The sequence below is a fragment of the Buteo buteo genome, chromosome 8, assembly GCF_964188355.1.
Source record: "Buteo buteo chromosome 8, bButBut1.hap1.1, whole genome shotgun sequence".
NCBI lineage: Eukaryota > Metazoa > Chordata > Aves > Accipitriformes > Accipitridae > Buteo > Buteo buteo.
In genome coordinates this window covers 21710577-21725681 of record NC_134178.1, presented here as the reverse complement: position 1 = coordinate 21725681, position 15105 = coordinate 21710577, and the positions used below count along the sequence as shown (strand labels likewise).

At 34.4% G+C, this 15105-nt stretch overlaps 1 protein-coding gene across 1 annotated transcript in view; it reads left to right on the top strand.

Annotated features, from left to right (window-relative positions):
• The window catches only part of NCAM2 (neural cell adhesion molecule 2), a 324932-nt gene that overhangs the window by 267809 nt on the left and 42018 nt on the right, over positions 1-15105 (top strand). The window contains exons 13-14 of the mRNA XM_075033906.1: positions 10873-10992; positions 12886-13007. Coding sequence (XP_074890007.1) covers positions 10873-10992; positions 12886-13007 — 242 coding nt within the window. The remainder of the gene's footprint in view (positions 1-10872; positions 10993-12885; positions 13008-15105) is intronic.

The following is a 15105-nucleotide window of genomic DNA, read 5'->3' as shown; positions in this document are numbered from 1 at the left end:
TATGTAGCAATGAGTAAAGAGTAATTAATTGTCTTAGGTATTTGGGTCCATCTGCTTAAGAAAGGCCATCTCTTATTTGTATCTCTTACAGTGTGGTGTTGTAACACCATAAGAAAACTAGTGAATTGCATGATAGGTAAGAAAACTAGTGAATTACATGAAACATCTTAAATCTGTTGCTAAGTCTCAAAGGAACAAAAATATCATTGTAGCTCTGCAGAACTTGGCTGACAATAGGAAGAAGGTGCAGTTGTTAAAAGTGAACTGCTGTCATTTTCTTAGACTATGAAGGCACATGCTCTGAGGGCTTTTTACCTTTTTTTTTTTTGATAAAAGAGAAGATATTTGGACCAGTAATCAGTTATTAGTTTAGGATAAGTTGTTAGTTTAGATTTGAGTTATACCCTGCTCTATAAAAGTAGTCAGCAGGAGCTTGCTGAGTCTTACCAGCTTCAAACGACAGTTGTATGACACTGAAAGAAACCTGCCTGCTTAGCCTTTTGAAAAAAGATCTGAGCTCACTTTGTGAAGTCAGTCAAACAGAAACCAGCTCCAGCTAAAGCTGTGGACCTGGGCACAGTTCTGCCCTCAGATTGGCAAGCCCCATTTGCCAGTGACTATGGTGATGCAGAAGTGTGGAGTCAGCCTTGACTCAAATGGGAGGGCTCACAGACCCAAATGTCGATGTATTGCAAGAATGTCTCCCATACATGCCTTTCTCAAACAGTCATAAGGTCCTTACAACTATGGGGACTTGCTACACCATTAGCCAGCGTATACCCATTCGACCTAACATATTCCAGATGCACCATGGAAACTACTGTGGACTTCATGCTTAGAAGATACAAGGTTCATCTTCTATGAACTCAAGTGAGGCTTACCTCACCTTTTTTTCAAGATCTCTCAGTAACAAAGAACTCACAGATGGAGTTTTGTATGTGGGAAACCCTTTTCAACTCCAGCTTTGTGTTGCAAATTTCAAATGGGACATTAGTTCACAACAGGATCTCCATTGTAGGAACAGCAGAAAAATGGGCAGGAAAAACTGAAATACAAGTAATGCTTGCTGCCCTACAAGGCAGTGTAATTGATTCTAGATTCTGGGATATATGAGAGAGACTGAGATAGGATACAGTTTGATTTATACAGTTGAAGAATGAGAGAAAGTGGTGTAACTGTAGCAAGCATAAAAGAAAGGAAAGTATGCACTCATAGCTAGCCCCCAGTCTCCCCCCTCAAAATATACTCCCACCTTCAGTAATCCAGGGTGAATTCCAGACCTTGATATAAGACAGGGAATACATAGTGGCAGTAGCTAAAATCTAACAACCAGCATGTTCTTTGTAGTCTCCTAATAAATGGAATCTCTGTTCCCCTTAGAAGACCCCATTTTATTTTCTGGGTTGTCTCCCAGTAAGCATTGTTTTCAGCCTTGATGGGTGTTTAAAAAGAGAAAAAAAAAAAAGGGATAAATTAAACTTATTTTGCCCTTCTGCAATGAGATTAACACAGTTATTCCTTTACTACTTATTATAGTATTGTATATTCACTCGGTAATGTATTACTCCTTTAGAAGTCTTAATTCTATTGCCTCTATGTGTTCATATTGCCAACAGAATTTTAGGTGTATTCAGTGGCATAGAAATTTTTATTATAGGAGAATTTTAAAATTAATGTCTACAGAAAATAAATTTTATTTATGGAAAGGTTTAACTTCATCAGATTTTGTATTTAGCAGTGTAATTTGTACTATTAAAATTGGAGCAATTGTAGTCACATAAAAATTTAGCAATGAACCCTCATGGTGCTATGCTGAGAACATTAGTCATATGTTAGAAAGCATTTTGAACAACACCTTCTTTTTGCGCAATTGGGGGAATATCTGTTAGCAGTCCAAATCCCCATTGATTTTACTGTGTTGTTTTATTGTCTCATAAAAAGTTTTACGTGTAGCCCTTTTCAAGTGGCTGGCTGTTTCTTCAAGCAGTAGACTTTAAGATCCTTGCATTAAGAAGTGCACAATAGTTTTATAGCAGAGGAGAAAACGGGGTTGCAAGAACCAAGGTAGTATTCCCCTTTAATTTGTAGAATCTTAGAAAGATTGGTTGGAAGAAACATCTAGAGTTTATCTAGTTCAGCCTCCAGCTTGAAGCAGGACTGGTGCCAATCCTAGATCAGGTCAGGCATGGCTTTGTCTAACTCAGTCTCAACCCCCAAGGATGGAGATTCCTCACCCTCTTCTCTTGGCATTACTGTTTCAGTGCTTCATTTCTCTCCCAGTATATAAGTTTTCTAATATCTGATCTGAACATGCTTCAGTTGCAGCTTGTGACTGTTGCCCATGCTATGCTATTTGCCACTGTTGAGAAGAGTCTCACACCATTGTTTCTATCTTCACTGCACAGGGATGGTAGGTGACTGTTCAATCACCCCTTGGCATTCTCTTCATCAGACTAAATTAGCCTCGGCATCTGTGTATTGTTCATGTGCCCTAGGGTCGTCTTGGTAGCTCTCTGCTGGACCCTATTGGGTTTCTTTTTGTGCCTGGACACACAATCCCAGGTTTGTCCCTACCAGCACTAGCTGGATTGGGACAATAAACTTCTCTCAATCTGCGGGCTCCAAATACAGCCCAAGTAGGCAGTCTGCCATTCTGGTGGCATTGAGCTATGCAGCCTTGGCTGGATGTGTTGGCCTGCTGCATGCATCTGTTCCTATGCAAGCCTTTCAGCCTGACCAGAAAGACCCTTTCACCCTTGACCCAAAGGGCTACAGTTATCTTTGATCTAATCGAGGTTTCTATTGGGCATCTTCTTGGCGCCTGCATGGGTGAACATCGATGAATAGGGTTAGCCAGAGGAGACTCTGCAGTCTCTGATGCTGCAGCTATTTTTCCTTCAGTTGAATTACAGAACTGGGATTTGGGCTTGTGAGTTTTAACTACAAGAGTGTGATCAGTTCTTCTAAGGACTGAGCCAAACTTCACCAGTCTCCAGGAGATTCATTTCCATAATTTTGATTGACTTAAATTAATACTTCTAAATTTTAGGATAGCAAAAGATTAGCCATCAATAAATGTTGTTTAATTTATCATCAAATAAATTTCAATGCTTCAGAACATCCACAATCCTATGCACAAAAAAAATCTGAAAATAGTATTTCTTAGAAGCTGGTTCTAAAATAGTTATTTATTTAATAAGCAAAATGAAGGTCTAATAAGTACTCTGAGGAGACCTGATATTTTAAAGGTTAGGTTATTCAAAGAGCATTTGGTTTTGAAATGCATTTAAATTGTGTGGTTTTAAAGCTCAATATGTATTTCCATTTTAGCCTATTGAATTGTGTAAAGAATTGGTTAAGTATGCCTTTGTTTAGCTTAACAAGATCTTCTTACAGGCAGTATCAACTGTTTCAAGCACTCTGTTCCCCAAACTTTAAATATAGTGCTACCTAGGAAGTTTTTAATTGTCCATTCTTTCTTTCTCCTCTCCTTTTCCCCTTCCATTCCCTTCTCTCTCCTCCCTTTCCTATTCCTTCGCCTCCATTTTCCTTCCCTTTAAGATATACAATTACTTTTAATGGAAGTTAACTGCATTTTTAAAGATTTGGTATTGAGCAGTTGGCTGTGGTCATCATAAAGGTAGTATAGGAAATTTTAAAACTAAAACTTGGAAAAAGGGATAAGAAAGGGAGGGGTTTTGTTTGGGTTTTTTTTGTGGTTTTGTTGTTTGTTTTTTTTTTGTTTTGGTTTGGTTTGGTTTTTTTTTTCAAAAAAAAGATATAATCCCAATACTCAGTAAAGCTTTGAGTATCTGTGTATTTTAATGTGTTTTATTACAGTTGAGGGAAAGAAGCACATCTTATTAGCATGTTAAAAAACATGTTGGCTTTGTTCTCTGCTGCAAAAAATACAATTTTGTAATATACTTCTTACTGAAAACTAAACCAACACCTAATGTGTTTGTGTATGTTACATTTAAATAGAATGTAATCAAAATAGCAACATAAGACATTTATAAAACAACACAACAGAAACAATTGAATAAAAGCAGTATTGTGTCAAATCTGAAGAAAGGGAAGCTGACTTGTGAAGCAAAGTGTTGGGTTTTATAATAATACAACAAAATCAAAGGAATTCAAGAGAAAAGAAAATTAGGAAAATTCGCCTACATCAGTTTTAGTGCTGATATGAAAAATCAGGAAAGTTAGGACAAAATAGTATTATTTTATGGATAGTCAGTATATCCGTTACACACTCTTATAAATTCTCATTTTATACTCTTAGAAGGTTTCTATATGGAAAAGAAGAATAAGTTGGACTTAATAGTGATACCTCATGTGTTCACTGATACAATGATCCATCTCAGTAAATTGCTTTTGTTCCACGAATGTTTCTTCTAGGATTCTTTTTTTTTTCCTAAACTGTTTGCTATGCTGTGATTTAGATTAAATACAAGTTGAATTAAGGGTGCTTTTTAAATAAATAAACTAGAAAATGAACTTCTAAAGAAAACCTATTTATTGTTACATCCTAAGTATGTTAATGACAAAACCCATCTTCCGGAGTCATGACTATTCAATACGTTACAAAAGATGTTGTCAATCCCCAAATTTGCTCTTTTCTAAGGGCTTTGGATTACACATTTGCTTGCTCTATTTTCATTAATTTATAGCACTGTACATTTTGTGAGTATAATTGTCCCATACATTACTTAATCTTTTTTTATTAGTTTTATTTCAATAAAAATAGGTATCAGAGAGAATCCTCTGAAGGACTCTAGTGTGGGGATGCTACTTCAAGTTCCATTTGTATACTGACATCTCAGAATCCTACCCAATAAAAATAAAAATTACATATATGAAGAAAAGTAGATTAACAGGGTAATTGTGGTTTGGGGGCCGTACACAAAATATTAAAGCAATTTTTTCAAAGTGCATTTTTCATATCAACTACTGAAAAATATTTTATAAGGCAATTATTCATGTTAGTGAATATTATATTATATTAATTATACCTGATCTATCACACTATATATCTTTATTCACAGGTAATTGTTTATATTCACAGTTAATTAAGGCACTACAAGTTTTATTCAAAAATAATGCAATAATTATAAATTATAGTGCAAAGAATGGTGGAAATTCCTGACAGAGCCTTTCTCCCTGATTTTTAAAATGGTTGTGTTTGTTTCTGTGTGTACATTTTAGGGAATGACTTAAGCCTTGATATTGTCTCCATATATATTAATGAAAGTTATGCCCATGATTTCACTGGCAGTAGGATTCACTACCATTATGTTTTTTCATATAATGTGGAACTTGAAATATTTTCATTACCAAAGTTCATTTATTTGTGTTAGTTGAATTCTGACATTTATAGCCAGGTGCTTGAATCAGTATTTATGAAAGTAATAGTTACTTGGGCAAGGCAGACAGATGGAACTGAGACAGCATGGCTGTTTCTGCACATGAATAAACATTTTGCCTACTGAGTAGCAAAATCCTTTTTTATTTTTTTCCTGTGTTTCTCCTCCGTGGCAATTTCTAACTTCATTTTGTCAACACTTCTGTGAGCTAACTCTGTAAGGCTCAGCTAGAAAAAGAATTTTTATACTCTTCCTCCTACTGTGCAAACACATAGATTAAACAAAACAGTGTTGCTCACCCCAGGCAGACAGAGGTTTTGGGAGAAGTTCCTCGGATTGTGTGACATCTACAAAAGTCTAAGACATTTGTACAGAACCTTAATGCTATACTACCATAGGTCCCTCACAGCTCTGCTCACATGTCCTACTACCATAGGTTCCTCACTGCTCTCTTTCTGTGTCTTTTTCTTCTGTCCATAAAGAAACATGAGTCAGCATCGCAAAGTAAAACCTGTTTAAGCTTCATAAAAATGCTATTCATTTTTTCCTCTGAAAGAGATTCAATTATTTCCGGGGGGCTCAGTTTTTCCTTGAGAGTAGTAAAATAATAAGTAAAAGGTGCAGCAAAATACTGCTACATCAAAACACTCCACTTATTAACCTGCACTGTATTTGATCTGCATTCAGTCTGCGTAGTAATAGAGATTCAGACTAAAGGGAAAGAAATAGGAAAAAAAAAACATGCTAAAATTTGTAATGCTTGTTTGACAGAAATTTCACACTGTTGCCACTATCTCAAATATGTATGAGTGAAGAGGATATTTCAGCAATGATATGTCTCAGCTACTTTGTTTCAAAGTAAAATTATATCCTACTTAGATCTGACAAACTCAAGGGATTGAATTTGGAACTGGAAGAACATTGTTCTATACAACAGATAGCTCTCCAATGACAACAATGTATTGATGTGATATTTCTCTTAATTAACCTCATATAAGATTTACCTTGAGATTAATGTAGTGTAACTGTACTATTAGTTCCCCTAACCTTCCTTGCCTTGGTGATGGTTTATGTAATATATCACAGTCCTTAGAATATTTCTGAGGTAGATTTCTTTTGGTGAAAAGACAATTTAATATGCCAGACATTTCCCCTCTCATTCTACTGTAATAAGGTAATATAAACAACCTACCCTGGAACAAGAAAAGAGGCTGGGGATTTTTGTTTTGTTTTTACTGACTCAGTTTTATGGTACAATTTATTTCACAGCAAATCTTGTGTCAGATGTTTTCCTATGGTTCATCTTGACAGCAGTTAAAATTCTGCAATAATAAATTCAACTTTCTAGCTGAAATTCTTACACTCTGTATTTGAAATGGTTTTTGCATTTTTGTCTATCTATCTAACATATAACCTTTGTGGGTTTTTTTTCTGTACTGTGTTTATCCTTTAATGTTTTAGATTTGCTTGAAAATTAGAAGAATCTGTAAGATAGAAAATAAGGATTTTATTTTTAATGTTGCTTAAACTTTAGGATTCTTCCCACAGAATAGGTTAAGCTGAATTTTGCTATTAAGTAAGGTTTAATTTTTTTCAGGTTTTGTGTTTCTTTTTAAATTCTGGTCTACAAAATTAAAAAAAAACAAACAATGTTCCTTGCATACCCTTTCAAAAAAGTATTTACAAATTTGTTTTAAACTCTCTATACAGTATGTTAAACCAAAACCAAAATAACTGGTAACTTGTATCATGATCTCCTCTTCCAAGGGTACCATGTGACTTGCAGCCTCCCTGTTTATCTTCTTATAAGTGGAAAACACTAAGGTCTGAGCTGGTGTGCATCATGTTAATTGAGCCCAGCAATACCTGCAGAGTTCACACAAGAATCTTCTGTCTTTTCCTCTTTGGAGTAGTTCTTCAAAGTCTACTCCTCAATGTAAGCATTCACTATGTAAATAATTCCAGCAAAATTGATTAGTCTGCAAAATTGAATTCTTCAGATAAAGCATGCAGATATTGTGATTAGGAAGATAGTATAAAAACAGAAGCAGACAGGTAGTACAGGTAGAAAAAGGCTGAAAAATTTCAAATCATATTCTGAAAGAAATAAAGGAATTTCACTTCCAGTATATTTGGGACTTGATACATGCCAATGAATATACCAATGGCATAATTCACACATATGGTATGCAGTGGACCGATTTTTTCACATTCATATACTGAAAGTCCTATATTTCTTTCAGAATATTATTTGAAATTTTATAGCTAATTACGTCAGTGATCATTGAAAACTGTAATCAAAATATCCATTGTGGCCAGGGCTATGAGCTATGGACTCCTGCGTGCTGGTTTTGGCTGGGATAGAGTTAATTTTCTTCACAGTAGCTAGTATGGGGCTATGTTTTGGATTTGTGCTGAAAGTAGTGTTGATAACACAGGGATGTTTTTGTTATTGCTGAGCAGTGCTTACACAGAGCCAAGGCCTCTTCTGCTTCTCACCCCACCCCACCAGCGAGTAGGCTGGGGGTGCACAAGGAGTTGGGAGGGGACACAGCTGGGACAGCTGACCCCAACTGACCAAAGGGATATTCCAGACCATATGATGTCATGCTCAGCATATAAAGCTGGGGGAAGAGGGAATGTGGGGATGTTTGGAATGATGGCGATTGTCTTCCCAAGTAACCATTACATGTGATGGAGCCCTGCTTTCCTGGAGATGGCTGAACACCTGCCTGCTGATGGGAAGTAGTGAATGAATTCCTTGGTTTGTTTTGCTTGTGTCCGTGGCTTTTGCTTTACCTATTAAACTGTCTTTATCTCAGCCCACAAGTTTCTCACTTTGACCCTTCTGATTCTCTCCACCATCCCAAAGCAGGGGGAATGAGCAAGTGGCTGGGTGGTGCTTAGTTGCCGTCTGGGGTTAAACCACGACGCCTGCAAGAAGAGTTTCGTTTGTATACAGAAAGATGAATAAGCTGGTTTTATACTTAAATAACAGATATGTACCTTAAAAAAAATTAACTAGTTTATTAAGTATTTTCTTTCATCTTCAACATATTTCAAAAATGTAAAACATTTAGCAAGCAGTGAAAGTTTCACTACTCTTAAATTATTCTTAAGCCCTGCACTTTTGTGGCATACTGTGGGACAGTTCCTTAATCTTACTTAATTATTCTAAATATTCTTTTACAACTGCAGTATTTAAAGTATTCTGATCAAGAATGGTTCTTCTCTTTGTTTTCCAGGAAGACATAGTTATAATTTTTCTCTTGTGTATAAAATATATCCCCATCATACCACCACTGATACCAAGTGGTTCCAGTTTTTGAGGACATGTTATGTGATCAGATTTAGTTGGGTTAATACCATAAATGTATTTGTAAGAGTCATTGTATCTAGACATATAGTGCTCTGCAGGGGACTCTAAAGTAGATACTGATTCTTTAAATACTGCATATATTAGTAATTTTATTCATTTAGTTAGGTCTCAGGAGTCACTCAAGTGTTTATAGAATTACATCCTTAGGTTTTATGTAGTTAACACATTCGTGTTTTATAAAGTGTAGACTCCTAGTCATGCTTTTATGTTGTTTAAATTTTAAAAACATTTGCAGTAACACTAACTTTTAGTATACCCTAAGGTTTATTTTTGGTGAAATTATTCAGCCTTGGAGAGTAATCATGGCTGAAAGGCAAGTCAAACACTGCTACTGCTTGGTTTAGATTTTAAATTTCATCTTACCATAACTGAATGTTATTTATCATAATCCTTCTCTTCTCCAAATTCTGTTCTTATTCTCATGATGGTACTTTATTTTTTCCTGACATGGTTATATGTTATAGTTTGATATTTGTAAATCTCATGAAAATGATAAAGCTAAAATATGCTGGAAGACACATGATTCTACTGTTTTGTTTACAAGAAAACAGTTACCATGTTTCGATTGCAAATTCATGCAAAGTACTCATAATAGAGTGTGAAATGTAAAAGTTACTGTTTTTCCAAAATTCATTAAATCCCTTTAGCTCCACATGTAATGGGACCTCTGTCTGCTGCAGAAACTAAAGGAATAGAAATTCTAATAAATCTGGGCTCCAAAGAATAACAAAGAGTACTGACAAATAATTATACTTTCAGTAATACATAACTTGAAAAGCAAGCCCAAAGCAGCTATTAAAATACTCCTCTATAATGAAAAAACTAGACTCCCTAGAGACGGAGAAAGAGACTACTGGCTGCTTCTCAAGACATTACAATTCTATATCCTCTTGTAAGATAATACAGCCCCTGTTTCTCTAGGCAAGACAAATACTGATGTGCTCGAAGTAAAGTTCATCCAATTCATGTCCATTCCCCAGTATGAATCTGACATCTGGAGAGCTCAGCACAGAGCTTGCAAACAGCGAGCAGGCAATTGCTGTAGAGACAATAAAAGGAAGCTTTCTTGTAAAGGCGGGGTAATGGTCCAAGAACTCTGTGTGGATTGAAGTTTCCAAGTGTATATTCAACATTGATATTCATAATATACAGTACTATGGTAATATATAATACTGCATTCCCATAAAGGATCCTGGAATCCAACATTCTTTTCCTGGTTTTTGTGTCTAGATTTGTTGCTGTACATTACAACAACAATATTCTTAGTGCTGTAAAATATTCTTTTTGGCAAGCTCTTTTACCTGTTTTGTGCTTCTGATGGCATCTCCAGGTAGAATCATAGAGATAGGTTTAGGTTTAGGCTGTGTGAAAGATTGCTGCCAGAGATTCAGTCTTGATTTCTGAAAGCATGTCCTAAGTTCAAACCCATTTGCTTCCCAAATCAATTTTTTTTGTTGTTGTTATTACTTAACATGAATTTCCATACACCTCCTCTTAAATATGTGCAAACATGCCTAATTCACTTTCAGGTCCTTAGGATAACTAAGAACTCTTCCTTTGATCATCATAGCCATCTGTCATTTTAGGTCTTGAATACATTGTTGAACTGGCAGAGCATAGCACCAGTAATTCACCACTAATGTGCATGTTGCTGCATCTAGAAGTGTAGACCAAGGATGGTTGATACTGCTCTCCATGAGGGAAAAACGGAAGTTATGAACTGTATGAAGGTGGCTTGAACATGTATCAGATGCCCATTGCCAGCTAAGAGAAAGGAAACTTCCATATTTTTTTCCAGATTCATGTCTCCTGTTGTCACAATCCAAACATAAAATATCAATTGCCATCAAGGTCCTCAATTGTTGCCTATGGCTTCTGTAACACTGACATTAAATTCTTTCAGAAGCATAACTTGCTCAGTCACAACAATGATTTTATGCAGATGGAAAAAAAAAGGGGGCTATTAGCACTTAACAAGAAAGCTAAGTTTGGAACCACTCAACTATTAGAAAATGGGACCCGTAAGTTGCAAGTGAAGCAAACACATTATGAAATTGCCTGACTTTTTTTTTAAATTTATTGCTTCATCAAATTTTGTTCCCAAATTTTTTCTTTCCTTTCCTTTAGCAATGGTTGTTCTCAGCAATTTGGAACCAAATACAACATATGAAATCAAAGTAGCTGCTGTAAATGGAAAAGGGCAAGGAGAGTATAGCAAAATTGAGATCTTTCAGACCTTACCTGTCCGTGAGTAATACTTGTGCTATTAAATGAAAATGTAAATGATTATTAGAATATGTTATCTCCAGATCAGCTAATAATTTAAAGTATGATTCACTGTGGATAATATGTTTTATATTTATACACTACTTCCCAGTGTATAACATCAGTCTTTACATTGTTTATCAGAAATCATGTTTTGTTCCTCTTATTCCCCTCCACCAAGTAGTGTGAATGAACTTAAATTGGAGAATTTATCCCATTATCTATACTTTTGAGACTTAGACAAATCTTTGCTTTATATTCAAGAGCACAAACAATGGAAGAGATTAAGGACTTTTTCTCATTTATACTCAGGGTATTAGAGACATCTGTGAGAAATGAACTGGACCTTTCTAGAGACATTTCTTTAGCAAACTATGCTGCCACACGTTTTGCAATTATTAAGCCTCAGACAGAAATCTTAAGCTATGGAAAAATCATGAGAATAAATGTTTTTAACTACAATTACATGCAAATGATAAATGCTACAAAGCCAATTCTATATTTGTAGTAACCTCTATAGGCAAGAAATTCTGATTTAAATATTAAGGGCTCATGACAGATATTTTTCTCAAATTACTTTTCAATACAAAAATAATAAACAAACTAAACACAAAGGGAGAAATAAAATAACTACTAGATGGCACTGTATAGTACTTAAATAGATATACCAAAATACATCAGCAACTATTACTAGACTAATCTCTCATAAATCTGTTGCAACTGAACTGTTGTCTGAGAAGAGCGTTACTCAATATAGTTATCAATACTGGCCCTAATGGAATGAAAATAAAAGTCACACAACTACAAAGAACACAAAATATTCCTGTGTTACTATATTATGTTCTTATTGATACATTTCTTCTGTCCAAAACCAGTAACTTGGCAGGTTTCGAATTTCTTTTTGATTAAAGCATATGCATATTCTAAATATATTGCACAACAGATAAAATAATTTGCTGTTATTCATATGGAACATTATACCTGATAGAAAAGTGATAGAAACTGATAGAAATTATATATATGTTACCTGACAGAAAGCTAGGCAAATTCTATGTTGAGATCAAAGTCAGTTTGTCTTTACTTTGATAAGGGATAAAAACAAATATTACAAATATGTCTAAAGAACTGTATCTCTCTAGTTGAATGCAAATTTACACATATTTTGAAGGTAAGACACTTCAGAATGGCAACAAATGTTCATTTAGGATCTGATTTAAAACTATAATAGGCATTGTGTATAGAAATGATAATTAGTCTTAATTTCAATTAGCAAAGTGGCTTAAACTGGCTATTAACACTTGAATTGTATGTTTAAGATCATTTGTGTCCTTTCATTACAGAGAAAATTGGTTTTGCTTTTGGAAATGTTATTCTTAATATAGACTACTCTAAAAGTATCTAATTTTCCTTGACACATTTATTAAAGCATTAATTTACCTAATGTCTGTATTACAATTTAGATCTCGACATGGGACTAAAGGTCATGCTTGATGTTAAGGATGCTTTCCTGTAAGATAGTGTTACTCTTAAACTTCAGTGTGAGTAGCAGCTTACCAGCCTTGCTGAATTGATGGCTAAATAATTTCTGAAGTAAATTGCATCTGAAAGTGTCAAAACTTGGAAGGTCTCAAAGAAACAAATACTTCTTTCATACTGCACATAATTTTGTTTCCTTGTGTGAGATAATTAATCTACATTAGAACATACTTTAAGCAAAATATTTAACACACTTCTTAAGGGTGTTCTGCTGTGCTTGGAAGGATCATGTTGCTTTTAAAGATTTTGATTAATAATATTGTGGACAAGTTCCCAGCTGTAATTTAAGACTTATTTTATTGCTGAATTATTAATAGCTACTGTTTTTTCCTTGTTTAGGCGAGCCAAGCCCCCCTTCAATTCATGGACAACCAGGAAGTGGCAAGAGTTTTAAAATTAGCATAACTAAACAAGATGATGGAGGTGCCCCCATTTTGGAATATATTGTCAAATACAGAAGTGTAAGTATTTCAGTTAATCAAAATAGGTGGGTTTTGCTTAGCAATATCTGCTTTTAATGTGAAGAAGACTGCTGATATGATTTGAAATGTAAGAAAATGGTTTGCATACTACAAAAAGAAAAGAAGATACAGTATAGTAAGTTTTCTTTTTTGACTAGGTTGCTAATGTCAGATTGTAAAATAAATTAAAAAAAAAAGAAGCATCTGTATTGATAGATAGCATCCTAGAGATAGAAATCTATATTCTAGTGGTCCATATTAATTTTAATTACAGTAATTATCTGATCATGTTTCCTGTTTTCTATCTTCCTAGATTCCAAGGCTCAACTTACAAAAGCCAAATAATTGACAAATTATTAGCACTTTCATGAGTTTCAGTGTACATATCAGTTCTTTAACAGCCATTGTATAGAGTTTATTTGCCTTCTGTTACCTACAGTCTGATTTGGTGTTCTCTCATCAAATCTGGCAAGTTTAGAAAACAGGCTTTTCTGCAATGGATAATTATTTTTTTTAAAAAAAGATGAAACAAACAAAAACCCAACCAAAAACCCAACAACAAAATGTGGATTTTTAAAAAATTATTAAAGTAGCTAAAATATCTTTCCTTTCCTGATATACTATGTTTAGAAATGATTGGGTTGAAGAAGTAACTATAGATCTGGCAAAAGCAATGAATTTAATTAAGAAGTGTGTATTCTGTAATAACTTCTTTGTGTTCTTTTAGGAAGACTGTACAACTTTTATCTGACTAGACCCACTAAAAATACATTTTACATAGTGTAACAACAGATTTACATGTCTGTTTAGAGAGTCTAAAAGAGATTGGGAATGTAACATCAGATATTTTGACATGTTAATCAGAAGATAGTGAGGACTGTATTTAACAGAAATGAGCAATCTTTGAGAAATTAAATGCAGAAACTGTTTTAGTGTTCCCAAAAAGGAAAAGCCAGTTCCTTATTTTGTAATAGTTTTTGTCACATTTCCTGATGTTTCCTATAGTGTAACTTTTTTGCGATAGTTCTGGGATTATGCAAGTGCTAAACCTGGCATGTAAAATGATTTTCCTAAGCTAAGTATAACCAAAGAAGATTGGTAGGTCCAAATCAATTGAGAAAAATTTGCTAGAGCTTTTAAGAATAGCCTGAGGGAATAACCAGCAGTTATTCTGATATCACTGATCCTTAAATCTTAATTGACCTTCTTAAATGACTTTCAGTCTAGTGAGTACAGTTGGCATAAAAGAAAAGTAATTGTAAAGGAAAGAGAGGCTAGTAAAATATGCAACACAAGATACAATGCAGTTTTGTGGGACTGAGCTTCCTAGTTAGAATACAATGCCTCGAGGTATTTATAATTGACAAGATAAGAAAATAAACTGTTTGGATATAATATATACATGCAGTATATGGAATTCCATCTGTTTCTGTGATTTAAGTAAGCTAAATGATTTTGGATCTATCCTGAATATTTTTTGAAACCTGATTTTGATTTAGTGTTTTGACTGAGGTACAATATTATAGAAGAAAAGACCACTTATCATGTGTATTGTTGAAGGATAAATGTACAGTTTAAGCAGTAACTGGAAACTTAATAGGTTACTGAAGAAGATAGCTTTTACTTGGACCTCAAATCCATATCTCCTTCAGCTTCCAATTGAAAAAGCAATTTGACTAAATTAAAGGCCTTCCTACAACAAAAAACTACAATATATTTTTGGTGTTTTAATCAGAATGAATGGATGCTATTTAAAGTTCTTAATTATCTGTTGACTGCTTCTCTTCTATCTTCCCCATTGGTCATATTTAATTAGCTTTCCTAGAACTCTTGCCAGCCTCATTAGTAGCACCTGGACCAATGTATTTGCTTGCATGTTTAAAGAGCATATTAGATAACAGGCTATACATCAGTCGCTTTTTTCTTCTTTGTGTTTCACAACAGCTTATGTCTTATTAAGAGTCAGTTGCCTCATGTTTAAGTTTTATACAGTTGGGTATTTTGGTTTTTTGTTTTTTTTTGTTTTTGTTTTTCATTGGGAGAAGGACAGCCTTTAAGATATTATAGCAATATTATAGCCTGGATTAGGGCAATTGGT